Source organism: Triturus cristatus, chromosome 3_2 (genome assembly GCF_964204655.1).
Source record: "Triturus cristatus chromosome 3_2, aTriCri1.1, whole genome shotgun sequence".
Taxonomy (NCBI): Eukaryota; Metazoa; Chordata; class Amphibia; order Caudata; family Salamandridae; genus Triturus; species Triturus cristatus.
Window position 1 is genome coordinate 288,283,875 of NC_140584.1, and position 27,535 is coordinate 288,311,409.

General features: G+C 47.4%; 1 protein-coding gene across 2 annotated transcripts in view; it reads left to right on the forward strand.

Annotated features, from left to right (window-relative positions):
• ASAP3 (ArfGAP with SH3 domain, ankyrin repeat and PH domain 3) overlaps window positions 1–27,535 on the forward strand; it is a 360,613-nt gene that overhangs the window by 126,867 nt on the left and 206,211 nt on the right. The window contains exon 4 of one of the 2 annotated variants that reach the window (XM_085647656.1): window positions 9,841–9,915. In XM_085647656.1, coding sequence (XP_085503782.1) covers window positions 9,841–9,915 — 75 coding nt within the window. Of the gene's footprint in view, window positions 1–9,840; window positions 9,916–27,535 lie in introns of those variants that run through there. The other variant, XM_085647657.1, reaches the window with a different exon arrangement.

Genomic DNA, 27,535 nt, shown 5'->3' on the forward strand with positions numbered 1-27,535 from the left:
TTCTCTTATTAGCCCCATCTCCTTTCTGAGATGTGCCCATGCCTCTTCTTTGCGACCGCTTACTGAATCACAGAGGACCCTTCGAAGTGTACAGGGGAGGCCTGCTTCTCTCCTCCCCAATGTGTGTCCCACCCGGCTTACAGGAATGCAGATATCCACAATTCTGTCTAGGGGCAATCTCAGTATGTTCTCTGCGCACTTCTCCATGCAGGCCTGGGTGTCTCAAAATGGAACCCAGGGCCCTCCAGGTATTGTACCATCCACAGGTACATATACACCCAGTGTATGCATACAGCACACACAAACTGCAAAGTACTGTATCATTCATGTACTGTACCACTCACAGGTGTAAGTACATCCAGCTTAGGCATTTAATATGCACACACACATTGCCCAGCACTGTAACCTTTATGTACAGTACCACACACAGTCACACATACACCCAGCATATGCACTCTTCCTGCGCACACTGCACATTAAATGCAACTCACCCTCACCACTTACATGGACCGATCACTTAGTCCAGTTCATAATCTCCCCCCACAAGCCAAAACACCCACCACCATCAGAATCACAATATCTCCAAGCACACAGAAATTCCAAACTGAGGTCGTGGTTTCAGAAGTCTTTTTTTTTATTAAATCATCTTGGACATGCCCTTCGACCAACATGTGTTTCGTCTTGTGCTGTTTGAATCACAGCAGACTTCTTCAGGGCAAAGCATCTAGAACAAAAGTTTATTAGATTTAGGAGGAGTCTCATCTATCATTTTTATCTAACCATCACCTGGGTCAGCTGACCCTAAAGTTTCACCAGAGAGTGTCCGTCATATCAGGAAATACGAACTTGTTTGGACGAGCTAAATATCTATTTTCAGTGAGAATTTATTGTGTATGAGGTGCCCTATTTTTGTGAAATGTGATTTTACCATGCTGAAAGGTGTGCACTTTTACATGAGGAATGGTGGCATGCATCGTTGTTTCGTATTCATGCCAAGTAAAGGTTTGTGGATAGTGAGTTGGTGGTGGGAAGAGAATTTGCCTCATACTCACTCAGTCAAAGTTTGACCAAGCAATGAAAAAGGCGAATATAAGAGCTGCTGGCGTAAGTTGAGTAATTCTGTAAGGAGTAATAAATTGTTGAGTACATGAGCATATTAACAAATATAGGCCGCTCATGATAAGAAGTGAATAACCGACTTCTTACCTTATGAATGTGAATCCAGGGAAGTAAGGATATCTAACAGGAAAACCATTAGATCGATATGAGTATCCTTTTACTGTGACGCCATGTGGGTACACATATCTAAGAAATGAATTGCGTTAAGTGTGGGCGTTGTGACAAATAAGAGGCACTTAAGGCTCTGAATACAAGGTAGCGCGTTATTGGGAGCGCCAAAAAAGGCACTAATTGTGAGATTTCATGAGGTCAACCTGCCTAGCCGAAACTGGAACAGGAACTGACTGGTGCAGCACACTTGAAACAGACCCACCCACCACCAACAACAGCCTAGTCAAGGATATCACCAACTTCAACCAGTGGATCACGAACTGTGCAGATAAACGTGCACCTATCAAAATTCATAAACAGAGCAGACCCACAGACCGGTCACCTCATACACTGATGAATTCCGGGACTCCAAAAGATACTGCAAGCAACTGGAAAGGAAATGGAGATCCAAGCGCAAAGCTGATGCCAGAGCTTCCCACAATTCAGCACCCAGGCACGACCACCATCTTCTAAGAGAAACCAAGAGAGATCCCGCATGAATTGGATTGAAGCTAGCTTCAGCTACTGCAAAGAAATGTTTTCCATCCTTAAGAAGTTCACCACCCTAGCAGCCACAGCCAACGCCATCACTCCTTCCCAGGAACTCTGCGACAACCTCTACAATTTCTTTCACTGCAAAATTGAAAATGTCCACAATAATTATGAAAAACAACAAAGCCACAATGGCATCATCACCAACCTGCCTACCATTTGACCAGAATTACGGTCACTCAAGCTCTTGTCACAGGAAGACTATACTATAACAGCACATTTTACGCCGAAATCTCCAACCACTTCCTTCACCGACTTCAGACCATCTAGAATGCCGCAGCACGACTCATCCTAGGCCTCCCATGTCTCACTCACATCACGCCACACCTCAGAGAACGCCAATGGCTGCTGATACACAAACCCTGCCAATGCAAACTCTTCACGCACGCATACAGGGCACTGCACAGCTTAGGCCCAGCATACCTCAACAGCCACCTTTTCTTCCACCAACCCACCAGACCAGGCTCAGCTTCTCTCTCACTCGCCCTAGCCCCAAGTATCCACAAAAACAGAATGGGAGGCCTAGCCTTTTCCTCCATTGCACCCAGAACATGGAACAACCTCTCTCTACACATTAGGACGTTCTCCTCACTCCTTTAATTCCAGAAGAGGCTGAAGACCTGGCTCTTCAACTAATCCCCCACATGACTCTCTAACCTATACACCTTCTCCAGGTCTGGATACCCTATTGGATGATATGCCGTGCTCTACGAATCCAGTAAACATAACGTAACACTCCATGTATTGTTCTACTCCCATGTACACATATACTCGGCACATCATACACTTATCCTGCACGCACTGCATAACTACATCTTACAGGCACTATCCCACTGAGGGCACATGCAGCTCCAACACATGCATACACCGTGCAACCATTACTTAGTACTGCATTATCCCTGTATGGCACCCTCCCCAGGCCCATATACACCCAGGGGCAGATGCACCACTTCTGGAATTCACTGCTCAGCACTTCGCACCATTCTGATATGGTTATGGGTGAGTTAAGCACATAGCAGAGGAACTTTAAAAAAGTGAATGAGCCTGTAGGCCTCCCTCCAGTGACACAGGTTAAAAAGGACCTGTTCACTCCTATTGATCACTACATGGAATGATGCCACCACAGCGCTTGTGCTGCTTAACTCCTGGCAATGGAGCAAAGCTACTATGAGGATGATGCTTTGGGCATCCCTTCCGGTCCAACAAGACCTCAATCCGTGAGACAGGCCTATTTCATGGTGCCAGCGCTTGATCCGTGTTTGCCTATGACCACAAAAATCAGCATTAGAGATCCAGACATCATTACAGTTGCGCACTCAGGGCAGGTGTGCACGTCCATTAACATGAAGAGGACTTTTCCATCCCAACAGTGGGTGACAGAAACACTCTGAAATATGGAAGATGGAGAGAGCCCTAGAGGACCGGGCAGAGTTGCAGAGATGAGAGAGGAAGAAAAGAAAATTTTAAAAAAGCTCAGACATATGGGGGAGGAAGCTGCATGTAAGGTTCTGGTTTTTCTCCTTTTATAAAAGGTACATTTATTGAAATATTTGATATCGTTATTCAACCAAGTACTTGTGTTGCCATCCTCAGAAAGACGAAAACTTGGCAGACAATAGAGACATTGAAACTGGTGGCCAAAGCATAGCACAGATTTCTGCACATTGGCACATTTATGAAAGCGCCCAGATAGCTAGCTTATTAGAAAGGGTTAGCATTCATTCAGGATGGCACCCATAAGTATGGAACCTAAGGAAATGTATAGGACAAGGTCTTTCTGGTACATCCCATTTTCTATCACACAATACTCCCAAGCAAGCTCATCGTTTCTTGCTGTCAAGGGCTCAGATTCTTTGCACGGTCTGCAGCTTCTAAAACCTGCAACCTGGATTTTTTTTAGATGACCTCGCCAGGCTGTGTTTTGTTGGATAACAACATTAACAGAGAAAACGCGAAAAAAAATCTGAAATTTTACTTAAACATGAAGCCAAAATCGTTATGCTTTGAAAAAATTGCTTTACCCTTTTTAGGTCTCCACTGACTTCCACTTGTTTTGAAAGTTGCCAGGTAATGTTGACAGGTTTGACCTATGGAAATTGTTCAAAGTTGGTGGTAAGGTGGGGGTGTATTTAATACATTACTCAGAATTCCTAATCCAGCACGAACATCTGTTTACCCTGGGATCGAATTATCCCTCCACATTGTAATCAGGACCTTATATTATTATGGTACTTGTTTTTTCCCCCTTTAAAAAGAGTATCTGCAGTACTAAAGTACTGGCCGGCGAATACGAGGTGGTGTTCAGAAGGAACTTCAGCAACACTTCCCCCCCCCCCCCTTACCCCACCCCTCCCAATATTAAGGACGTAGAGAGACAAACTTTTCAGGGGGGTATCTATGACTAGTACAACAATGGAGGTGTGAGGGGACCATCTCTGGACTCCATTTATGGTTGTCTCTTGGCACTAAAATGTGCCTAGAGGGGCGGGGGGAGGATTTTTTTCCTGCATACGTAAGGGCTTGTGGTACTTAGACTGCGGCGAGCCACTGGTGTCCCTTAAGGTTCTCTTTTAAAATTTGTGTCCTACCTGGACGGCGTCCTGAGGAACGTTGCTTCAAACCTGCAGCACCTTAAAATGCACAGTCCTGCTGGGATACCTCTGCGAGGCAGCAGCGCAGGCACTGACCTGTCCCAGTCACGCTTTGAGGTGAAGAATGTGCGCCAGGCCGTCGCTTCCTCATATTTTCCCTGTGGCAGAAAGATCAGAGGAGGGCCACGGGGTGGAGACTTCACGCTGACTCGTTCATGGACTGAACATCACTCAGTAGGTGTGAATCTTACACCTGCCAGCACAGCTCCACTCGTGACCAGCCGGAATAACCATATTAAGTTAGTTTTATAACATGCATGATTTTGTTTTTATGAGACAATGCGGTGCTTTCTTCCTGTACTGCGGTGATGGGTGGCGGTGGCCGACTGAAAAGCCCTCGGCACCCCGGGCTGAGTATTCCTCAGTCATCCAGGGCCAGATGTGCTGTGAGGGGGTAGCTTTGTTATATAATGTTACTTGAGTGGGAGGCTTTCTGCGCCTCTTTACTCCAAAACGACTCTATGTCACTCTGCTCCACTCTATTCTATGCCACTGCACTCTACGCCACTCTACTTTACACCACTGCACTCTATGCCATTCTACTCTTCTCTGTGCCACTGCATGCAATTGCACTTTATGCCACTCTACTCTGCGCAACTGCACTCTACTCCACTTGTACTCTGCACCACCGCACTCTACGCCACTCCACACCATTCCACTCTACGCCACTCTGCTCTGCAGTCTACGCCACTTCACTCTACGCCACTTCACTCTACGCCACTGCACTCTACGCCACTCCTCTCTACTAAGCACCACTCTATTCCATGCCACTGCATTCTATGCTGCTGCACTCCACACCGCACCACTCTGCCACTTTGCACCACTCCACACCACTGCACTCTATGCAACGTCACTGCACTTTACACCACTCTTCTCAACTCTGCACCACTCTATGCCACTGCACTCTACGCTACTTTACTTCACTGTATTCCACTCCAGTTCACTCTACGCCACTCCAGTCTATCCCACTCCCTCTGCTCAACTCTACTCTTCGTCACTGTACTCGCCGCTACTCCACTGTATGCCACTCCAAGTCACTACACGCCACACTAGGCCATGCCACTCACTCTTCTTCCCTCCACTCTACGCCACTCCACTCTGCTGTTTAACATAGCTAAAAGATATTGGCAAGCCAACTGCTCTCACATAGGCAAAACCTATTGGCTTTGCTAATGCTTGTTTCAGTGAAGGCAGACACTGTACCATCCTGCATTCTCCCCACCATATCATTCTGCAGTGCATCATCATGAAAATCATGAATCTAGCTAGAAAACTATGCGGTAACACTTCATGGTCGTCACAGAAAGTACGTCCATGGACTCATTTGAAAAACATCCATTACTCTTTGGGCCTTAAGATGGCGATCAAAGGTGAGCAGTTCTTTTTCAGACAGTTGAGCCTCTTCCTCCCCCCCCACCCCCACACACCATCTACAAAGCAAAGTAAAGGCACCCTGCGTAGTGACATTGAAAATAAATGGATTAGCAAAGAACATCTAGGCACTGGCCGGTCTGTTAGCCATGCAAGTTTGTCAGAGTGACACCGCTACACTTTACCCAATGATGGGACACTATGGATAAACTGATCAGGGTTTTTTGCACCGGCTTTTCTACCTCTCCCACAAATCTCTCCAGTGGTAGGAAAGATGCAGCAAGCATACATGGCATTGTGTTTAGTTGCCCCAGCATGGATCCGACTGGTTCAATTCTCCCAGGTGCTCTATATGTACTTACTGCCGTACTACAAGCTTTGAGTTTGGAATTCAGTATATTTGTAAATCTCAGTTAACCATTTAATGATTTAGCTCCTAAAGTCGTATAGTTTGGATATCTTAACTTACCCTCTGAGTACATGAGGTGTTTTAAAAAAAAAAAAAAAAGGAAGCACACCACCCCACAACAGGGGTAGGTGTTATGTGGTCAGAAGACTTTGCTTTAGTCATCACTTTGAATGAACCTTGGTACACTCACTCATTACAACTCCATTCCACCTAGTATGCCCTAATTTATTTTAAGGAATCAGGTGTAGCCGTCACTTCCGTTCGAGTACATTTGTCAGCTGTAGAAACCTACTTGCAACACTGAGAACGGTTAAGAGTTACACTTACTAGGCTTCTCTGTGGCCCGGCCCACAAAAATGAAAAAACAAACCACCACAGAGTTTTACCTTCATTTGCTGTCCCTTTCAAAGCCAGTAGAATTGGCCTACCCCTGATTGGTACATTTAATTTACTTATACATCTCTAGTATATGGTACTATATGTATCCAGGGTCAGTAAATTAAGATCTACTAGTGAGCTGCAGCACTCATTGTGCCACCCACTAAGATATCCCTGTAAAACAGGTCTCAGACCTGCAACTGCTGCTTGTAGTGAAGTTTTAAACTGCATTTCGACCTGATAAAATAAACCTTTTGCCAAGTCTAAATCTTCCTTTTTAATGGTTATAAGGAACCCTAAGGTACACCATATGCACTCATAGGACAGGATGCATCGTATTTAAAAAGGAGGATGTGTTTTTAGGAGTTTTTCACTGCCAGCACATGCAAAACGTAACGTCATTGTTCACTGTTGAAAGGCTTTCTCTCCATTGGCGTAACTATGGGTTACCTAATTACACTTAATAAGCGATAACTCCACTTTGGGAACAGGTAGAGAAATGCTTATTCCACTTATTTGAATTGTACTTTAAAATCCTCATTAATGGTAAATTCAGATTTTAAGCTCCTATTCGGAAACTGCAGCTTTTAAAGCGGTGCAATTGTTCTGCCTAAACCAAATGTGTCTTTCTGCCAGTGTCCAGGGTCACATGACTGTGAATGACTCTCCTGTGGTATGCTGTCTTCTTTCCAGACATGGGGCCAAAGGGACTGGCAAATGCAGCACACACATCAGCCTGCCTGCCTTTTGTTACCCTAGACAGTTTGGAGCGAAGCCTAGGAAAGGGAGAAGGTTAAACAAAGGGGTCATCCCCCACCCATAGGCTGGCATGGAGGATAAAAGTGGCACCTTCAGATCCTTTCATTACAACACTCTTGGACCTGTGGAAGATGTAGAAGAAAGACTGCCCTGCTGTCTGAAGAAGGAAGACTGGATGTGTTTGCCTTGATCCCAGGTTCCCCAAAAGTGACTCCAGGGGTCAGTTGGCTTTCCTCCTGTTGGAGCAACAACACAACAAGCTTTCAGAGGCCTCTACTGGAACTGACCAGCACCAACTGCACTTGCCCGAGTCCTGCAGACCTCTACTGGAGTGAGTCCTGATCCCCATGAGGTGCCCCTTCAGATTGTGGACCATTGACTGTCAGCCGAGCGTACTCCTGCAACATACTCCTGAGCTCAAGGTGAAGATCTAGAGGGTTTCGGGCTCTTTGCAACAGTGAATGAACTCCTTTTGTCATTCAATGATAATCCATGATGCCTGTTGATGCAAATCTCTGGCAATGACCTGACCTGCTCTTCGCGTCTGCGGCAAGAACCAGTGCCAAAGGCAGCAATCCATGTCATCCCAGATGACCCCGACAACCGGCTCTTTGTGCCAAACAGCGACTGTCTGCAAAGCCCGACCTGCTCTTCATGCCAACAATGGTCACCTTCTGGAGATCGTCAACTAAAAGCTCTGCTGAAGATCCCCATGTAGACTTGGACTCAGAGAAGGTAAAACTCTACACCAGAGCAAACCTTGTCCCACTAGCCGACTCGCGATCGATCTCGGTTGGTCTAAACTTGAGACCTTGACCTGATCCAGTGTGACCAGATAACTGCAATTGGCGATTTGTGCTTTTGGGGCTATTTTTACTAGAAACTTTAAAAAACATAACTTTGGTTCTATTGATTGGATGTTTCATTGCGGGTCATTGTATATATTAACATTAACTCTATTTTCCTCAATTGGTTTGGGATTTTTCTTGGGTTGTGTTTTCACTTTATTACTGTTTGAGTTCTGCATACATACATTACACTTTGCATTTTAGTTAAGCCTGACTGCTCTGTGCCAAGCTACCACAGGGTTAGGCACAGGTTTATTTAGTGACTTTTGTGGATCTCCCTGACAAGGAGTGTGTTATTATTTAAGCATGGCTGTAACCCTCTCCACTAATGATCCAATTTTGTTCATGGAAAATCTCTTTTGATTTTTCATGTAATCGACAAGGTATTGGAGTGATAGCCACTGATTCCCTATATTTTACTCATTTTTGCAAATGGTTTAGGATTCATTGTTGTACCACACCTAAAACAGTGATGAGCACAGTTCAGGGACATGCATTATAGATGGGCGAGGCAGGGAAAGTGCTCGGAGTCAGCTCATGGGCAAGGGCAGAAACATGGCTGCTACCCGCCCTAAGGCGATACATGCACAACTACTGTTGTTTTCACCCATGATCCGAAATCGGAGAGGCTCTAATATTTAACAGGCCTCCTACATTGTGCTCCGATTTAGGTGCGTTCTCAGTTTTTATTTCTTCATATTTTTAGGTGTGTAATATTCCTTCATGTTTATTCTGCCCTGTAGACAGCATGTGCAGCGACACACCCCTGGACACACCGACTGGACTGGTTAGTGCCATGAATGGTGTTCCCATCTATAAATCGCTAAGTGGGAAAGGTGCTAATATATTTGATTTGCTTTGTTTAAAGAAAATGCTCCATTATCTTTTACAAGGGCTAATATTTTTTGTTGGTTGTCTGGTGAAACTAGGGGAGTATTCGCAGTATTTTCCCTCTAACGCTCTCTCTTGATATTTATGGATTAAGCTGAGACTTGTATTCGTAATGATGTTTTATTCATAATTGTGCATTGTATAAAGCATTTTCAGCATTCTTTGAAAATTATATTAATTTCTTCATGGTTGTATTCCCTCACATTTTGCATTCCTTATCACACACATCTTGCTTTGTTATATTTCACAATATTTTGCAGGGATGTGGGTGATGTATGGACCTGTGCATCAGTGATACTTAGAAGGTTTCTACATAATGTTGGTGAAGTTTTATTTTTATGGAGTTCACTATCTCAGATGAGAGATTTGTGGCTATTTGCAGCCTCTACTATGTATTTCTGAGACCCTCTTCTCTGTTGGCCTTCTTATTGCTTACCCTTCTTTTTAATGGCGTCCCTCATTCTGTTGTTTCCCTGAGGTTCTTATTCTTTGACCACCTCCAGCATCTTCTGTGCACTGTCAACTAGTTGCATAATCTTCACATGCACCCTTTCTCGATCTCTCTTGTCCAAAGTGTCATTCAGTTTCTCCCTCAACGCATTGCCTAGCCTCTCATTTTTTTCCTTGTCCTTGCTCTCACCTTCAACATCTGTCTCCGACTCCATTCTGCCTTACTGATCGTGTGACAAGAGTGTGTCTTGCTGTTTTTCAGGTGCAGAATCTGAACAACATCATCTCTTTCCCTCTGGATAACCTCCTGAAGGGTGACGTGAAGGACAGCCGGCAGGTGAGCGCGTGGGCCTCTTCTACCTACCTCTTTCTCCACCTCTCAGTCTTTGGCACTTGAGTGTTGTCTGCTGATTCAGTGGCCACACATTATTATTGTCACCAGTGCAGCACTGCCATCACTTTGCCCCTTTAAAGCAGGCCCAGTGCATCGCTGCCGGCGCGCAAGTGTGCAGAGTGCACTCTACCTCCCTACCTACCCTGTGGCCCATGATTCTTGAATATTTGCTGCTAATTTAGTTGCCCCGACAGTTACTGGGCTGCAGCGGGACTGCCACCACTCCGCATCTGTAAAAACAGAACCTGTACCCCAATACTATGTAGCCACAGATTATTTTTTGTTATTGAAAATATTTGACAAATTTCTACAATACCCCTGCAAATCAGGGTTATAATTTAAAAACCACATAGGTAAATAAATATTCCAGTTCTTAATTCCATTAGGTTCATTGAAATAAAATGGAATCTAATTTAAAAATATTGTTTTGATTAGTGGTAGGGTGACTTTTCGGTTAACTCTTCCAAGACGATGTTAATTTCGAATTTCTACTTAAAACAGGTTTTAAGAATTGTTGTCACTTCAAAGATGAAGTTTTGATATTATTCCACACCGGCAGGTGAAAGGGCTGTTGTTTGTAAGAAGAGGATCCAAACAGAACCCTTGGACTCATGTCAGCAAGAAATACTTGTACTGTGCCAGTCAGTAGAAATACTTGGTGGTGCCTGCAAGCTCGAGGACTATAGACTCATTCAATCAATCAATCAATCAGTGCATTTGTATAGCGCACTACTCACCCGGAGGGTCTCAAGGCGCTTGGGGGGGGGGGGGGGGTCCGCTATTGCTGGAACAGCCAGGTCTTGAGCTGCTTCCTGAAGGCGAGGTGGTCTTGGGTCAGGCGGAGGTGGGTAGGGAGGGAGTTCCATGTCTTGGCGGCCAGGTAGGAGAAGGATCTTCCTCCTGTGGTGGCTCTTCGGATGCGGGGGACGGCGGCGAGGGCGTGGCTGGTCGATCGAAGCTGGCGTGTGGGAGTGTAGAAGTTGAGGCGGCTGTTGAGGTATCTTGGACCTTGGTTGTGTAGGGCTTTGTGTGCGTGGGTGAGGAGACGGAAGGTGATTCTCTTGTTGATCGGGAGCCAGTGCAGGTCTCTCAGGTGTCCGGAGATGTGGCTGTGTCGGGGGATGTCTAGGATGAGTCTTGCTGAGGCGTTCTGGATCCGCTGAAGTCTCTTCTGGAGCTTGGCGGTGGTTCCGGCGTAGAGGGCGTTGCCGTAGTCCAGTCGGCTGGTGACGAGGGCCTGGGTGACCGTCTTCCTGGTCTCGGTGGGGATCCACCAGAAGATCTTACATAGCATGCGCAGGATGTTGAAGCATGACGAGGAGACGGCGTTGACTTGTTTGGTCATGGAGAGGGAGGAGTCAAGGATGAAGCCCAGGTTGTGTGCGTGGTCTGTTGGTTTGGGTGCGCTGCCCAGGGCGGGGGGCCACAGGATTCGTCCCAGGCGGAGGGTGACGATCCGAGGATGAGGACTTCGTCTTGTCTGAGTTCAGTTTCAGGCGGCTGTTCATCATCCACTCGGCTACGTCTTTCATTCCTTCGTGTAGATTGGCTCTGGCGGTGGCGGGGTCGTTGGTGAGGGAGAGGATCAGTTGGGTGTCATCGGCGTAGGAGATGATGTTGAGGTTATGTTGGCGTGCGATGGCTGCAAGGGGGCTCATGTAGACGTTAAAGAGGGTTGGGCTGAGTGATGATCCTTGTGGTACGCCGCAGATGACTTCGGTGGCTTCTGATCTGAACGGGGGGAGGCGGACTCTCTGTGTCCTTCCGGCGTGGAAGGAGATGGTCCATTCTAGTGCCTTATCCTGGATTCCGACGTTGCTGAGGCGCTGCACTAGGGTGCGGTGGCAGACAGTGTCGAATGCCGCGGAGAGGTCCAGGAGGATGAGGGCCCCTGTTTCTCCGTTGTCGAGCATTGGAACCAAATGCATAGTATCTCCTCTGCCTCCTCCCAGATAAGAGGAAGCAACATTTAGCTCTAAATAAGCATTCAGGAAGAGGTGCAGATCTGCACGTGTTGGCCTCTCACCCACTCAGAACCTTTATGGTCACACATGCACGGTATGGATCTGTAATAAACTAGGTCTGTTCCCTGGAATCTGGTATCTGCGATGGCACAGTATTTTTTCTACAGTTTGTTCTTCCTAACTCTGAACCTAAAGTGTGCTTAAGGTTCAGTCTGTGCCAGGGCAAATGGTGTAATTTGACAGAAAGTAATCAAGGGATTAGCGAAAAACAAAACAAGATTGAAAGTTGAAGGGAGGTTTAGGAACATACCACTAGAATGAGACAGTTAGTGACATAGGGCCCACACGTTTCTTAGTTTTGCCTATGCTGGAAACCTGTTCGGTGCCTAGGTTCTTGTTATGCAGTTGCAGAGGGGTTGCAGGCAGATGTTTAGTTGTGTCCGGAAGCGAACTCAACAAAATCAACAGGGCAGCAATCCAACCCCTAATTCTCAAAACATTTTCCAGAAGGAAGCCTGGGAGCAGTCACAACTTAACCAGGTGTTATTTACTTATTGTACTGGAGAATTTATATAGCTCTTTCCTTTCCCTTGACAAGGGCCCTAAGTGCATTACAGTACGTTGACTTATTACTTTGTTGTCTATGGTTCAGAAGGTATTGGTTGAGGAGCCGACTAAGTGTGGCGTATCTTACTATCGTGTTTGAGACCCAGATATGTGCTCCAGACTTGAGGCAGCGGCATGTATCGGTGTCAAACGCATGAGGCGGTATGCGAAAGCAGTGCGATGGATTGATTAGCCCCTAGTTTATGCAAATCAGTGTCCAGTAATCTTCAGGGTATTGCATCATGGCTTTGTGAACAGTCAGGTCTTTATTGCTTGTCTAAAGTCTGGATGGTAGCTGATAATCTTCATTCTTTTCAGTAGCTTGTTCCAGATAAGGAGATACTTTCCATTCTTGATTTTTTTAAAACTATTTTTAACAGGGGAATGATCAGGAGTGGAGCTGCATTGGATATGAGGTTTCTTCTTTGACTGTACTATTTGAGTTTCAACTGTAAGGATATGGGTCCAGCCCCAGACATCGCCCAGTGTTCAGTAGAGAAACAGATTAATTTTTCTACTGCTATCCAGTTTGGGACTTTGTTGGCACATGTGATGTAGTCCTGTCAATTCAAATGTAGGTGTATTCTCTGACCATGGCGTTCTTGATTTGTTAAAGCTTGCAATTAGATTTTGTTTTATTTTTTTTTATTTTATTAAACATTTTATTGAGGTTAACAATGATTCACAGTCCGATACAATTAATTATGCCATTTTAGAGTCCGTACAATCATTTACCCGTTCTTGTGTCACGGAGAGTTCACCGCTTATACAATTAGACTTGCTTTTTGACCCAGTCGCAATTAGATTTTTTAGTAGGCCAAGTGAGAGGCCATGCGAATAGTAAAAGTGTGAGGATACAAGCGGTACTGATACTTCTTCCTGTGCTATAAGTGTGGATAAAGTAAGACTTGTCAGAGTGTTGTCATCATAAAAGAAAATTTTTGGTCACTTTGTTATCTTGGGTTTTGAGTGAGAGGTTGGAGTTAATGACCACTCAAATGTTTTCCACCTCGTTTGATGTTATTGGTGGCAGACTTGGTTCTGGGAGCCCGGCCAATAGAGACCTATAGTGCTGCTAAACTTTGCAGCTGAGACTTTCCTTTTTCACTATGCTAAGTTACAGATAGTCTTTAGCATCCATTGCGCTAGTCCCAGGAGGCAGTTTTTAAAGCCTTTCGGTCCAAACATTGTTAATCTTTTTAATATGATCTTGGCATCATCTGTGTGGTTGCAGCGGGTGAGTTTGACAGAGTTATCAACGTTCACAAATGGTGCTAGATATATGGTAGAAAGGAGTGATAGTGGAAACCTGAGGAATGCCAAACCTAATGTACAGTGGGACTGAGTATGAGGGCGTTGTTGCGGCCATTTTAGCTCTATTGGTGAGACTGAGATTTATTCAACTGAAAATGAGTCCATGAATATCCGTGTCTTTTGCTGTTTACAAAAGTAGTTTGTGGCCGCAGTGTCAAATGCAGTAGTGGTCCAACTCAATTTTGTTCTCTGATGTTCTTGAGAGTGCCCAGTATGGAAATCAGTGCAGATTCTGTTCTTCTTCACTGTCTGAATCCTGTTTGCCTTTTATTCAGGAGTTTGTTTTGCTCAATGAAGCTCGAGATTTGACAGAATGTGATTTGTCAATGAGTTTACCTCGAAAAAAGCCCAAAGGGCGTTGTTCTGTAAGGCTGTAAGCACGAGTATGGGTTTCATGCATGATGTTTTTAAGATGCTCAGAAACTCCCCCGTTATTAGGGCCATGTTGATGATCATTCCAGTTGATAGTGCACCAAAGGTTTCTTGAAAACTGCTCTTATGTAGTTTTTGAAGAACAAGGGTCCACTGGAGATCCAGATATGCTTATGGGTTTCATTAGATTATTGGTTTCTTTTATTGTTAACCACTTGAAGTAGCACAATGCACAGCTTATTTTAGAGGTAGGATGGTTTATTGGGGTTTGGTGCTGGGTGTCTGCTTTTAGGAGAAAGTGTCCATTGAGTGGTCTGCTAAGGAGGTGCAGAGTTCCTGGGTCTGTTTCACTCCAGAGGGGAAGCATGCTGGTTTACGGAATTCAGTGAGAATTAAAAAAAAAAGTTTCATGCTTGAGAGTGAGGCTTCTGAAATGTGATGACAGCAATGGTGTCTCTTTACTTTCTTGATAGATGTCTTATATTCTGGAGCTGAATTTTAGCATTCTGGTTGCATGTTTTCCTCATTTGTCATTTGAGCCCACATGTTTCCTTTTTACATAGTTTTATGTCTTGATTGAACCATCTCTTTTTCCTTTACGGAGGTCAGTCATATGTTGTTTTTATGGGACCCAGGTATCAAATAACTATTTGAATCATAGGTAGAAATCTTGTACAGACATTGTGGGATTCAGTTATTGCATAGGAGATACTTTTTGTTCACAATATGCTCAGGGAATTTTCTTCCATTCTCTGGTTGGTGTACAGGTAGCCAGAACAGCTGGTGATGGTGTAGACCTGCAAAGTTAAAGTGGAAGTGGTTGACATGTTGATCACGCCAGACTGTCGGGTTGTTAACTGTGACTGGCATTAGACTTTTAGGTTTAAATCTTTTAATTGATTTGAAAGACTGAAAGAATAAGAAACAATGCATCCGGCAATGAAGCCCTTTACATGGGCCATAGACAGTTGTCACACTACATGATGCAATCAAAACAATCAAAGAAGGAACTACCCAACCTCCCTCACCCCTTGATCCATCCCTTCCTCCCCCTTCCCATTCCCACTCCTCCTCCCCCTCCCCCCACCACCGATCTTACCAAGGAGGTATCTGGGGCCAACAGCCATCGGACAAGTAGCCTTGGGAGTGAGTGGAGTCTTGCGACAGTGCAGTAAGACGCAAGAAGCACATGTACCTAGGGCAGGTGAGCTCACGAAATTCAGAGCATAAAAGGCAAAGAAAAGGGCGCCACAGATCTGGGGAAGAGGCCCGTCGCCCTGGAGAGAGAAGGAAATGCGCTCCATGCCCAGCACATACCAAAGCCTGTGCAGCCACCCCTGTATCGAAGGTGCCCTATCAGAACCCCATGTTGAGAGGGCTTGAGAATGGGGCATTCCCACAGTATATGCAACAAGGTGCTGACAGCTCCGCACCCCCTCCAGCAGCTCTGGGATCGACCGGGGTCACGCTTGTGCAACCTATGGGGGTAAGGTACCAATATGTTGCTATCTTAGTGGCAGACTCTATGCTAGAAATGTTGCGTGCTGAATGCCTGGCTCTATAGTGAATGTCACTCCACTCTTTCAGCGTCCTCCCCAACTCTGCTTCCCACATATTCTGTACTGCAGATTTGATCTCCTGTTCCGGGGGGGCGTAAGACGTGGTAGGGTTCTGTGATGAGTCGATTGGGAGACTTTTTGGATAGTAACCATTGTTTGTAGGGGGTGAGCCTTCTCTCAGCCCCTTGACGCACCTGAGGCTGCATCATCCAGTGCCGAATTTGTTGGTAGCGATTTCGCTCCGATTCGGGCGTGTCGAAGTCCGCTCTAAAATCTTCAAAAGACATGGGTCCCTTCTCAGTAAAAAAATGTCCTATGGATCTGTGGCCTTCCTTCTCCAAATGGAAAAAGGCGATCTGGTCGAAACCCGGAGTAAATTCAGTATTGCTAGTGATAGGAGTAAGGGGTGATGGAAATGTGGTGAGGCCATTGCGAGTAGCCATAGAGTCCCAAGCATTAAGCATGGTTCGTCCTATCGGAGAGCCGTAGAGACCTGAATTTCTGGAGGTTTTACAGAGAAGGGGGGATCTTCCACAGAGGCTGCCCAGCCAGTGCTCGCTCCATAAAGAGCCAATGTTTCTCGGACTCCGGCTGAGCCCATTCTAGCAAAACATGGATCTGAGATGCCTTGTAGTAATAGTCCAGGTTGGGCATTCCCAAACCCCCCTCCCCGGGAGATCTGAATCTCATGTCTCTGCATATACGTGGTTTCTTGTCTGCCCAGACAAAAGAGGAGAACTCTGCGTATAGTCGCCCCAGCATTCCCCGAGGCGGCTCCACAGGCAGTGTTTAAAAGAGGTAGAGAATTTTGGGGCTTGCATTAATTTTATGAGCTGCTACCCGACCTAACCACGAGAGACCAAACGGGTGCCAGCGTTGCAGTTCACTCTTTATCTGTGTTAGTATACGCGTATAGTTTAACGAGACTGTCTCCGCGGTTGAGACTGCCAGTATTATAACCAGGTAGGGAATGTTTTTTTGATCCCACCGAATGGGACACGCTTGGTCAAGGATATCTACTGTTGGAGGCTACAAGGAGAAGCCCAAGGCCTGCGACTTAGAGACATTTACTCAAAATCCAGAGGTGCTGGAGAATTCCTCCAGCTCCGCAAGAAAAACCGGGACAGACGACCCAGGAGATTCAAGCGTGGCGATGAAATCGTCCCCATAGAGGCTTATGGTTTGCTGATCTTCCCCCAAAAAGAACCTCTCTTATTCGCTGATTTTCCCTAATCCTCTGAGCCAGCGGCACCATATAGAGGGCGGACAGGAGTGGGGAGAGCGGGCAGACTTGTCGCTTGCCCCTAGCAATCGGGAAGTGTTCGGATGTGCAGCCATTCACCTGGACACTGGCTGGGGGGTGGTTATACCGACTAAGCACCCACCTGCGGAATCTGTTTCCTATTCCAATCCTCTCCATCATGGTCTCTAGGAAGGGCCAATGTACCCTGTCGAATGCCTTTTTGGCGTCAACAGAAAGTACCACTCTCTCCACTGCTTGGTGGTGTGCCTTGTCTATGAGGTGCAGCAACCTCCTAGTGTTGTCGCTGCACTGCCTCGTTGCCACAAATCCGTCTTGGTCTGGTTCTATTAGTCCAGGCATCAACGGGCCCAGTCTATTCGCCAATATCCCAGTAAAGATCTTAAGGTCGATATTCAACAGGGAGATAGGCCTGTATGAGGCACAATACCTGCTGTCCTTACCAGGCTTGGCCAAGAAAATTGGGGCTAAGACTTGAGATTTGAGGAGCTTTAGCCTTGCGATAGCTGAGATTACCTCCTCGATTCAGATCGGACTGTCTAATGTGGTGGCCTGATCGGGTAATAAGCGGGAATGTGTTATGTCCCGGAAATATGCCAAAGGGTTTTGCTCTGGAATTTGTTGTCCTGGGTATAGATTGGCTTAAAAGTCCCTGAAGGCGTGAGAGATGTCTGCCTCTCGTGAGAGTTCAGAGCCCCGTCATCTATTATTGTGGAAACCGCCACAGCCTGACGTATGCTTGAGACGTTTATGCGCCAATAACCGGCCACATCTGTCTCCCCCGTGTAGAACATGTGTTTGAGTCGAAAGGCTGCGTAGTCCGCTTGGTCTGGGTCCAAGCTGGCCAGTTGGGCACGTGCAGTTTTAATTGCCTCCAAACCCTTGGAGTGCCATTCTTTTATGAATCCCCTCTAGTTTGGAGACCTGCCAGGAAAGCTCCTCCCTTTTCTCCCTGTGTATTCTGTTGTCCGCAGATGATGCAGCTATTAGGTCTCCCCTAGCCACCAGTTTAAGTGTTTCCCATAGGGACACTATAGACGTGTTGGGAGTATCATTCACGGTTAAATAGTCTTTTAACGTCTTAGTGAGGCAAGTAATAACTTCATGGCAGTGAAGTTGTGTGTTCCTAAGCCTCCACCAAAGGGATGGATGTAAAGCAGGGGGAGACAGCAAAGCCATGGTCGGTGCTGCATGGTCCGACAATGACTACGGTTCTATAACCGAGTACTGTAATAAGGGGAGGAGAGAGAGCGGGACCCCAAAAAATAATCTAGGCAAGCATAAATTCCGCGAGATTGGGAGTAAAAAGTGGAATCACTTGAGTGGGGATGAAGATGATGCCACACGTCGAATAACCCCAGGGCTTCAAACCACTGCCTCATGCTATCTGATAGGGCACCAGTCTGTCCCTGCCTCTGCGCTGAGCGGTCCCTTTGGCTGTCGAAAACAATATTCAAATCGCCCCCCAGAAGTATTTGCCTGTCAGAAGAGGATGTCAGGTCGGCCACCGCTTCGCGCAAGAATGCCTCCTGACCCTCATTGGGAGGTTAAATGGTAGCTAGTGTGATCGTGTGTGACCCCACACTGAGAAAAAGCGCCAAGAGTCTTCCACGGATTTCCAGCACCTTCACCCCCCACCACCCCAGGGAAAGACCGAGAGATGAGAATAGCAACCCCATCCTTTTTGGTTGGGAGAGAAGAAAAGTACTTCAGGGTAAAGGCCCTGGAGCGAAGCCTATGTGTGTCGCTGCGCAGTAGGTGGGTCTCGCGTAGCAGGCAAATATTGGCTTTGGAGTTCTCCAAATAAGACAGGACGGCTTTGCGCTTGGTAGGGTTGTTAAGCCCTTTCATGTTAAGGGTCAAGATTTTAATACTCATCGGAGCATGTGGTAAGGGCGCATAGCAGTATAGTTGCTGTGAAGCATATTGTGCATACCCCGTTCGGGTCAGTGTAGGGCAGCATATCTGGGGCTCTAACTAAGTAAGTGTTGCCAACATGCAAGCAGGCCAAGGAATGCGCTTGGGGTAGGGGATGGAACTTGTTACAAACAAGAAAAACACCCCAACAAAGTGAAAACATTTTGGACAAAAAGTTGCAAACAGAGTAAGTCCAGAGCGTACTGCTCCTAGGAGAAGAAGATTAGGGTAAATGTGTTCAGCAGCTCTCCGCTCCCCCAGCCAGCTTGCATCACAGAATGGGCTATATCCAGCGGTCAATCAAAGTGCTAACTTCACATTACAGAGCCTCTGACCTGGCGGGTCTGTTCACTCCAAGTGCGCCCCCGATATGGACGCCAGGACCGCCTGGCATTCTCTAGCCATGGTGTCAGGATCTGGGCGTGCTGACGGGCTGGGAGGTTAGAGAGTGGTCCACCCATGGCCACTACGGCGGCTGTGCGGCAGGTTGTCCTGAGGCGATGTCTCTGCTGTAGAATCCACGATGCCCAAAAAGTTAGATGTCACAGACAGGGATCGAATTTGTCTCAGTTCTCCCTTGTATTGAAAGATCAGTCTAAAGGGGTGCCCCAGGAATATTTAATAGCAGCGTCTCTGAGAAAGGTTGTAATCAGGTGGAAGGCTTTGCGTTTGAGTCGGTTGGAGGCCGCCAGGTCCTGATACAGCGTAGGCTTTGAACCTTCATTGGTGAAGTCCGAACAACGCCTGGCCTCCCTGAGGATCCACTCCTTTAGTTGAAAGTCATGTACTCACGTCAGGTTGTCAGCAGGTGGGGCCGGCGCCTTTCTCCTAGGGCCCACTCTGTGAGTGCGATCCAACTTGATGAGGAACTCTGGGGGCTCCCTCAGAATAGAGCGAAAGAGGCCCACCACCAGGGCCTCGATGTCACCGTCCCATTCACGCTGAGCCATGCCACGGATGCGGATATTGTTCCGGCAGGACTGTTTCTTTAAGTCCTCTGTGTGGGCTTGGAGGTCTATGTTCTTTTCTTGTAGTTTAAGGACTTCTTGCGGGAGGTGCTTGAGTTCTTCATCCCGGCCCGCTTTGTGATCCTCCAACGTGTTAATTTGTTCCCCCAGAGAGTCCACACAGCGCCTAACCTCTCTCATGTCCGGTGAGAGCTTGCGCTTCATGACGGACAGGTCCTCGCATAGTAAGTAAAATAGCAATTCTATGAAGGATCGACTGATCGGATCCTTTGGTGTCCCACTGCCTTCAGCCTCGTCCACGTGCTGTGCCGGTGTCTGTTTGCTGAGCCTCCGACTTGAGGAGCAAGTCTTTGACCGACCTGTATTTTTTTTTCCTTTTGAGGCCGCCATCACGCCATCTCTGGAGGGTCTCACTGTGGGGTGCTGGTCCTTGGCAGGAGGCCTATCTAGTAGGGCAATGTAGGTGGATTCAGATGTGTTGAGATGCCTGTGCACTGGGCTCTCCCAACCCTCTCCTTTACAGATGCCGAAGAAGGTAAATTTGCTACACCACTAGAGGTTCTGCTTCACGGCCCCCACGTCGGGTCCGGTGAGGAGGGATGCAAGGACGTCCAGCTAGTAGTTGACCCGGGGGCTCCTTAGAGCATGTAAGAGCTGCAACTAGTTCGTGTTTGCCTGCACCCTGCAGGGGAGGCTACTCAGACCAATCAATATCCTTGGGGCGCAGGCCTCTATCCCCAAAAATAAAATGCTGTCGCGGAGGAGTCCCTACCAGGCCGACCAACCCTAGGCCCCCCGCGGAGCGCCCAGGCCGGGCTCACCTCCAAGGCCTAAGATAAGTAGCTGTGCTGGTGCTGCTGGGGGCACTGACCGGTACAAGAATATATAGCGGTGGCGGCTCCCATGTGCCAATCCAATGGGGAACCACATGAAGGCCCTAATTGTCCAGTGGGAAGAGTCAAATTGCAGCAGGGCCCCTTTCTGCCAGATGCTACTGGCCACCCCAGCAGGCCGAAGCTGCCACAGAAAGGTCCCGGCCAGGCCGGCCTAACCGCCATTCCAAGGAAAAGCGCGCAGCCCAGGCTCACCTCCTCTACCTCCAGTGAGTACTCATATCAGCGCCACCTGTAATGTTGGTGAGTGGGCGGCCTTAATGTGTTGATGGTGGCCCCCTTCACTTCTTCGGGGCCCACCGGAAAGTCAATTGCGGCCCCGCGTGAGGTTCACCCGGAGCAGCCAGCCATGAAGGCTCCCCCACCTGCTGTGCGCATGCAGCCGTTGTCCCGGCAGCTGCTGGCCCAGGGCAGGCCCGACTAGGCCAGCCGAACCGGGGCCTCGCGTAGGACGTATGCCCCTTGATAGCCACTCGGTGCTCTGAGCGGTGGCAGGTGCTTTATATCTTCGACAGCCCCCTAATGCTGCTCCTGGGAGCCGCCCTGTGCTCGTGCAGAGGATCGGAGATGCAGGCTAACCGCCGCGGCCTCTCCCGGAGCCCCAGCCTACTCTTGGCCACTCCGTCACGGGCTCTCCGCGACCTTGCTCCCAAAGAATCGGGACACCACTTCGTCTTCCGGAGTGCCGCAGCTCTCCCCAACCTCCCGGGCAGAAACTGGCTCGCCTCTGACCGCTGGAAGTGCGGTAAGATGCCCAGTGGGAGCGGAGAGCTGAACGGCCGCGTTTTATCGAGACGCCATCTTGGCCACGCCACCTGGCATTAGACTTTTTTGATGCAAAAATTGTGTCAAGAGTCTGCCTTGCTAAATGTGTTAGACTACTGTTTGATGCATGTCCACTCAAGTGCATGTTTATCAAACCAAATGTTGAGATCTGTTAATGGTGAAGTGGAGGTGTGCAGATCAAAGCAGTCAAATAGACAAGTAGTAGTATAAAAATATATAAAGTTCTTTATTTTTCAAGTTTTAAGATTCAGCAATTGAGATACTCAGCCAACGCGTTTCATTCCCACACTGTGAACTTCTTCAGGGCTGAAAGAATCACAAACAATACAAACATTACAATCTAACAGTAAGACACAGGACAGATGAACTAAATATACATATTAATACCATAACCATACACAACCACGACACACACATATAATATTAAATCACACAACATAGATAGACATTTGTTTGAACCGACCAAAACAAAAAATAATACACTTTGAACACTTAGGGTGACAATTACTTTAAAAATATTAGCAGAAATGCACACAGAGAATGACAGAACGCTGTGATAAGAATATGGAAACAGAGCATGAGTTCATCAAACTTGCTATTTGCTGGCTTTAAAGCAAACCAGTCCTCAAAGTAGAGGCAACTTTAGTGGTATTCTGTTTCTAAGAGGCAAAGACGTAACCTGAAAAGCGGGACCGGGGTAAAACAAAGGAAACAGAAGACCGCAATAGATACCTACCAACGAAAATTAACGCTGGAATGTGCTGACTTGAAAAGGACCATGTAAGTGTAAAACAAACAGAAGGTGCTCCCCCTTAGCTCCTCAATATTCAATATATGTCCATGTATAAACCTGGAAAGTGAAAATTTTCAATTTTAGATGCATAGAAAAATAAGGCAGAATTGCGTCAAAGCTTTCGGATTTGTCCAAATTAATGGCAAAGGTACCATATAAGGCTTAAAGGGGATCACTCCAATAAATATGACTCAATCAAGGACAAAATTTGTCCACCAAATTATCCATGTAGCGTGAATTAATGGGGCTAGGGGTTTGGAATGAAGGCACAGTTATTAAAAATTCCAAGGTTAGTGGTCTTAAATAAATTGATATTGTCGGGGGAACCACTGGCGAAACAAAGATATGTACCTACCAGAAAAGTATCAATTGTATTCAGTGAATCGGAAATGTGGTCAAAACGAGCGACAAAATCAAATGAGAACTCTTCAATAGAATATCAAATGCTATTAAAGCTCTTAAGGGGAAACCTATTAAATTAATTCGAAATTAGTAATTAGGAACAATGAGTGAAGGCAAGTCACAAATGAAAAATCTGAATGAGGTTGAAGCACTAAAGCAAAACTAAACAAGTTCTCGCCAAAAACGTACCTTTTGACTAAGTAATGAAAAGGCTTAAGTTCTTAAATAGACAGTATGTGTTCTGGTCCAGTGAAGTCTGATGGAACAATCCAAAAATAGCTGGCAGGTGTGATAAATCCTGCAAATGTAGGTCTATAGAGTAAAAGAAAGGTCATAAGTGGAAGCATAATCAAACTCCACAGCGCCACATGTACAATTAAATACAGTTGTGTTAACAAACAGTACTATCCGTACATCTCAGAGAGGAAAGGAACCCATTATCCAAATAGTTCCTCCGTAGGCTATGATAAATCCAAAACAAGGGAGAAACAAATAAAAATCCTCCACCCCTGTGTGGAAACACCGGTAAACTAAGAATGAAAGATCACTCAGTCAGACATCCTAACGAATTGGATGAACCACAGGAGTATTTTGGTTTAAAACCAGTGGAGGTTGTTGAAAATCACTCCACCCCACAACAACTCTGTATTACAGCGTTAATCTGCCCCCATTTGTAAGTCTAAAAAAAGCCTGAATCACCAAACCGTGTGATGTGATCGATATCTCATAGATAGCAGGCTCATCACGGCGGTCGAATGCCACCTCCGTGTGATATTGATTAAAAAAACATGGTTTCGCTATGATTATAAAATCGCAAGATGGCATGTTAGCATGGCTATCATCCCATGTTAAATAATAGCAGCGTTACTGTGCCCCCTTACTCCTAAATCTGAATGCTGTTTAACAGCCCCTGCCATGTAGCTTAGTCAGTGCACCTTAAATAACGGGCACTCGGCGGCGAATGTTTGTTTTCACCCATCCGTAAAGTATACACTAAAAAGTAGTAGTTCAACCCCCAAGTCGTATACTAGAGGGAGCTCAATGCAGCGGTTGTCAGTCCCCATGTTCAGTGCGTCAAAAAAAAAACAACAACCCACTGGCCGTAACCCTCTTACCTTGACGAGCAGCGTCCAGATCTCTCCCGGCATGTGCAGGACAATAACTCCCGCCAGCTATTCAAATACCAAACATCGCTCCTCCTATGGGTTGGTAATAGCCAATCACATAGAATCTATACCGGAAATAGGGAGAGAACAACCCACCATGCGTTTGAAAACTTAAATGGAAAACCGGCCGCCATATTGGAATTACTAGTAACATGAAAATGAAAAAGAGATCAATGTCGAATGGCTTGATGCACCGCCGTACGCTCACAAAAGGGGACAGATTAAAATGCAAAATGTGCCCCGTTTACGAGAAACTATATGTTGTAAAATTCAAAAATTAAACCAAGCTAAAGCCGAGTCCCCAAAAATGTGAAGTTAAGCCATCATGAAGGGCCATAGTGGCTCGCGCAATAAACAGACCACGCTGATGTCTTAAGCATAAAAGGCCATTTATTAGGACCAGGCTGCACAACATAATAAATACCAAATAACAGCAACAACAATAAACAAACCCCCGACAACAACTCTTCACCCCTTCATTCTCTTCACCCGCTCCAAACTCACTTCTCCTAACACTCCATGACCCGTTCCGTTCTTCATCCATTTCCACAGATCTCCTAGCATCCTCCCCAGTATCACCTGGCATTCCACTCATGCCTCCAGCTCCCCCCCCCCCCCCCATCATTCACTCTTTCCCCCCCCCAGAGGGTTGAGTGCGCCTGCTATTGACTCCCCCACCCCTCCAAAGTATCGCCAGCCCTGCAGCCCGTCCTAAACTGGCACGCTCCACCAACCCTACTCCCGAACCCTAGTAACTGCAGGGTGGGTGGGTGGCCTTTGCTAAACTATGCCCTCCCAATGGTGCCGAGAATGCAGGAATAGGAAGTTGCCTTCCTCCCCTGCATTCTTATACCCACCCCTAAACCCCACCCCTTGACCCTGCCTCTTCCTCCCCTGCGCGAAAGTCCCCGGGGGAAGACTAGTCTGCGACTGTGCTTCCCCCGGGGCCCACCATCGCACAATAAACAGACCACGCTGATGTCTTAAGTGTAAAAGGCCATTTATTAGGACCAGGCTGCACAACATAATAAATACCAAATAGCAGCAACAACAATAAATAAACCCCCAACAAAAACTCTTCATCCCTTCATTCTCTTCACCCGCTCCGAACTCACTTCTCCTACCACTCCATGACCCGTTCCGTTCTTCATCCATTTCCACAGATCTCCTAGCATCCTCCCCGGTATCACCTGGCATTCCACTCATGCCTCCAGCTCCCCCCCCCCCCCATCATTCATTCTCCCTCCCCCCTGAGGGAGGGGTGCGCCCGCTATTGACACCCCCACCCCTCCAAAGTATCGCCAACCAGGGAACACCCTTTAGGGCGGTTACCTGCCCCCCCCCCCTCACCCTCCTCCGGGATACAAACTGTGCATCTTGCACCCCACCTGCTCAAGCATTCCTGTGATACCAAATCGTCTCATTCCCCAACTTGCTAACCACGTCTCTCATCTCCATCATGTAGTAAGCAATCCCCAATCTCGAAAGATGCACTCCGTTATCCCTAAACAGTAATGGTTCCTCCAGTCGCAGTCCAGCATGAGCAATGACTTGAATGTCTTTTTCCCCGCAGAAAACCCGCATCGCTCTGTTGAGCTTCCTGCATTTTCCACAGCTCCATGCTTGATGGCACCCCTCCAAACTTTACGAGGAACAAATTCAGTCCAGGCAATGCATGTCCCTGCCAACCTGTGTTTCAAAACCTCCAAGTCTCTTTGCATCAGCTGTAAGAGAAACCAGACAGCCGAACCAAATCGTTCTCACTTAAGTGGATTATCAACAGATCAGGGCATCCTCTTTGGGGGACCAAATGTTAAATGTTAAATGTTGTAGACTTGTAAAGCACACAGCTACCCCAGCAACGGGGCGTCCCGGCGCTGTAGACCGCTGGGGAATCCGTCCTGGCTATCCCTGTGAGATGGTCCCTTTTCTGGGTATCTCCAAGGTGAAACCAGGCATCCCCGGCGTCTGTGGGGGGCCGTTGTAGAGATGAGGCAAGCTTAATGCCCAGAGTTGCCGAGTGTGTTCCTGGTTAGAGTAGGTACCGAGGCGAGAATTATCAAGTCCGTTTTTGACCCTGGTCCACAACCCTGCCGCGTCAGGAATTGAACCCTGGTCCCTGGCCGATTCTCAGCTTACGGGTCTGCCGCCTCTAACCAGTGAGCCACACCATCTTCGCGAGCCAGTGCAATAGTGCCCCCCATCACATCCCCCTTTACCCCACCAGTGCACCTCATGTCGTTGTCCATTGAGTCCCAGGTTACGGGCGTACACCTGTTAAATGTAAATGTAAATGTCAAGGTACTTATAGAGCGCACTGTCACCAGACGGCCACCTTGCGGTGTCGCCTTTGCGGTTTCCTGGCGCTGATACTCATACCGCTGTGGAACCCCTCCTGGCTTTCTCTGTGAAGTGTCCACTCCTGGGCACCCCCAGGGTGAAGCCAGGCATCCTTAGCGCTGTTGGGGCAGGTGTGGAGGCTAAGCAAGCTATTGCCCAGAGTTGCAGCGTGGGGCCCGTGATTAGAATAGGCACCGAGGCGAGAATAGACAGGTCCGAGGAAATTGAGCCCGAGCCCCGCCGAGGCGGGAATCGAACCCTGGTCCCTGACCAGAACTCTACTTCAGGGTCTGCCGCTCTAACCATTGAGCCACACTCCTCCACACCTGTTGCTCTGCATATTTGGAGGCCCAATGCACGAACGAATGCCCCACAATCCAAGTGACCGTCTTGGCCCCCGGTCCGCCCACGCAACCTACGGGAGAAAAATACGTTAGTAACACAGCCTAGAACTGCACACACCAAACCCCGCCAAGCCCCGTGCCATGACAAGCCTCTCATTTACGAACATACCGCTCACAGCACCTAGATTTCCACCGCCCAATCTGCCAAATCCTATCCCAGGACCAACCCAGCCGTGCTGCCGCCGCCCCAGTACGGAAGGAATGCGTCCCAAAACCCGCCGGGTCCAGAACCAACCGCTTCAATGCCATGCGCAGAACCGCCAATAACTGCCCCGCCGTCACTTTCGCCCCAGATGCTTGACAAAAAATGTCACCAGTCCCTGCTCGTGTGGTCAAGAGAAAGGTCTGCCATTCATGCACTGGGCACACACCCCCACAACCAGTCTCACACAGCCAAACCAACTTGCCTCTCCCCAACTGATCTGTCTTAGACTCCCCCAGCCAAATCCCAAGACGACTCGCATCCAACCTGACCTCCTCATACCTCCTGCCACACACCTTGAGCGTTCCAAGCAGCTCAGAGACCCTAAAAGCCCCCAAAAACATCCATATCATGCACAAGCAGAAAACCCGAACCTCAAAAACATCACAACAACAAAGCGGCAAAACTTCAACCAATCTGACCAATAGATCAAACGTAATCGCCTCCCGCAAAATCCGCCCCCCCTCCGTTCCCTACCCCAACCTCTGAGCACCCTACTTATAATCACATCTTTTGTAGGGTCAAAACCAAAAAACAACAAGAGTAGAACGACACTCCTGCCAATTTTCCAGAAATCGTCGCAGACGTCAACCCCTTGCTTGCAATGCAATGCAGT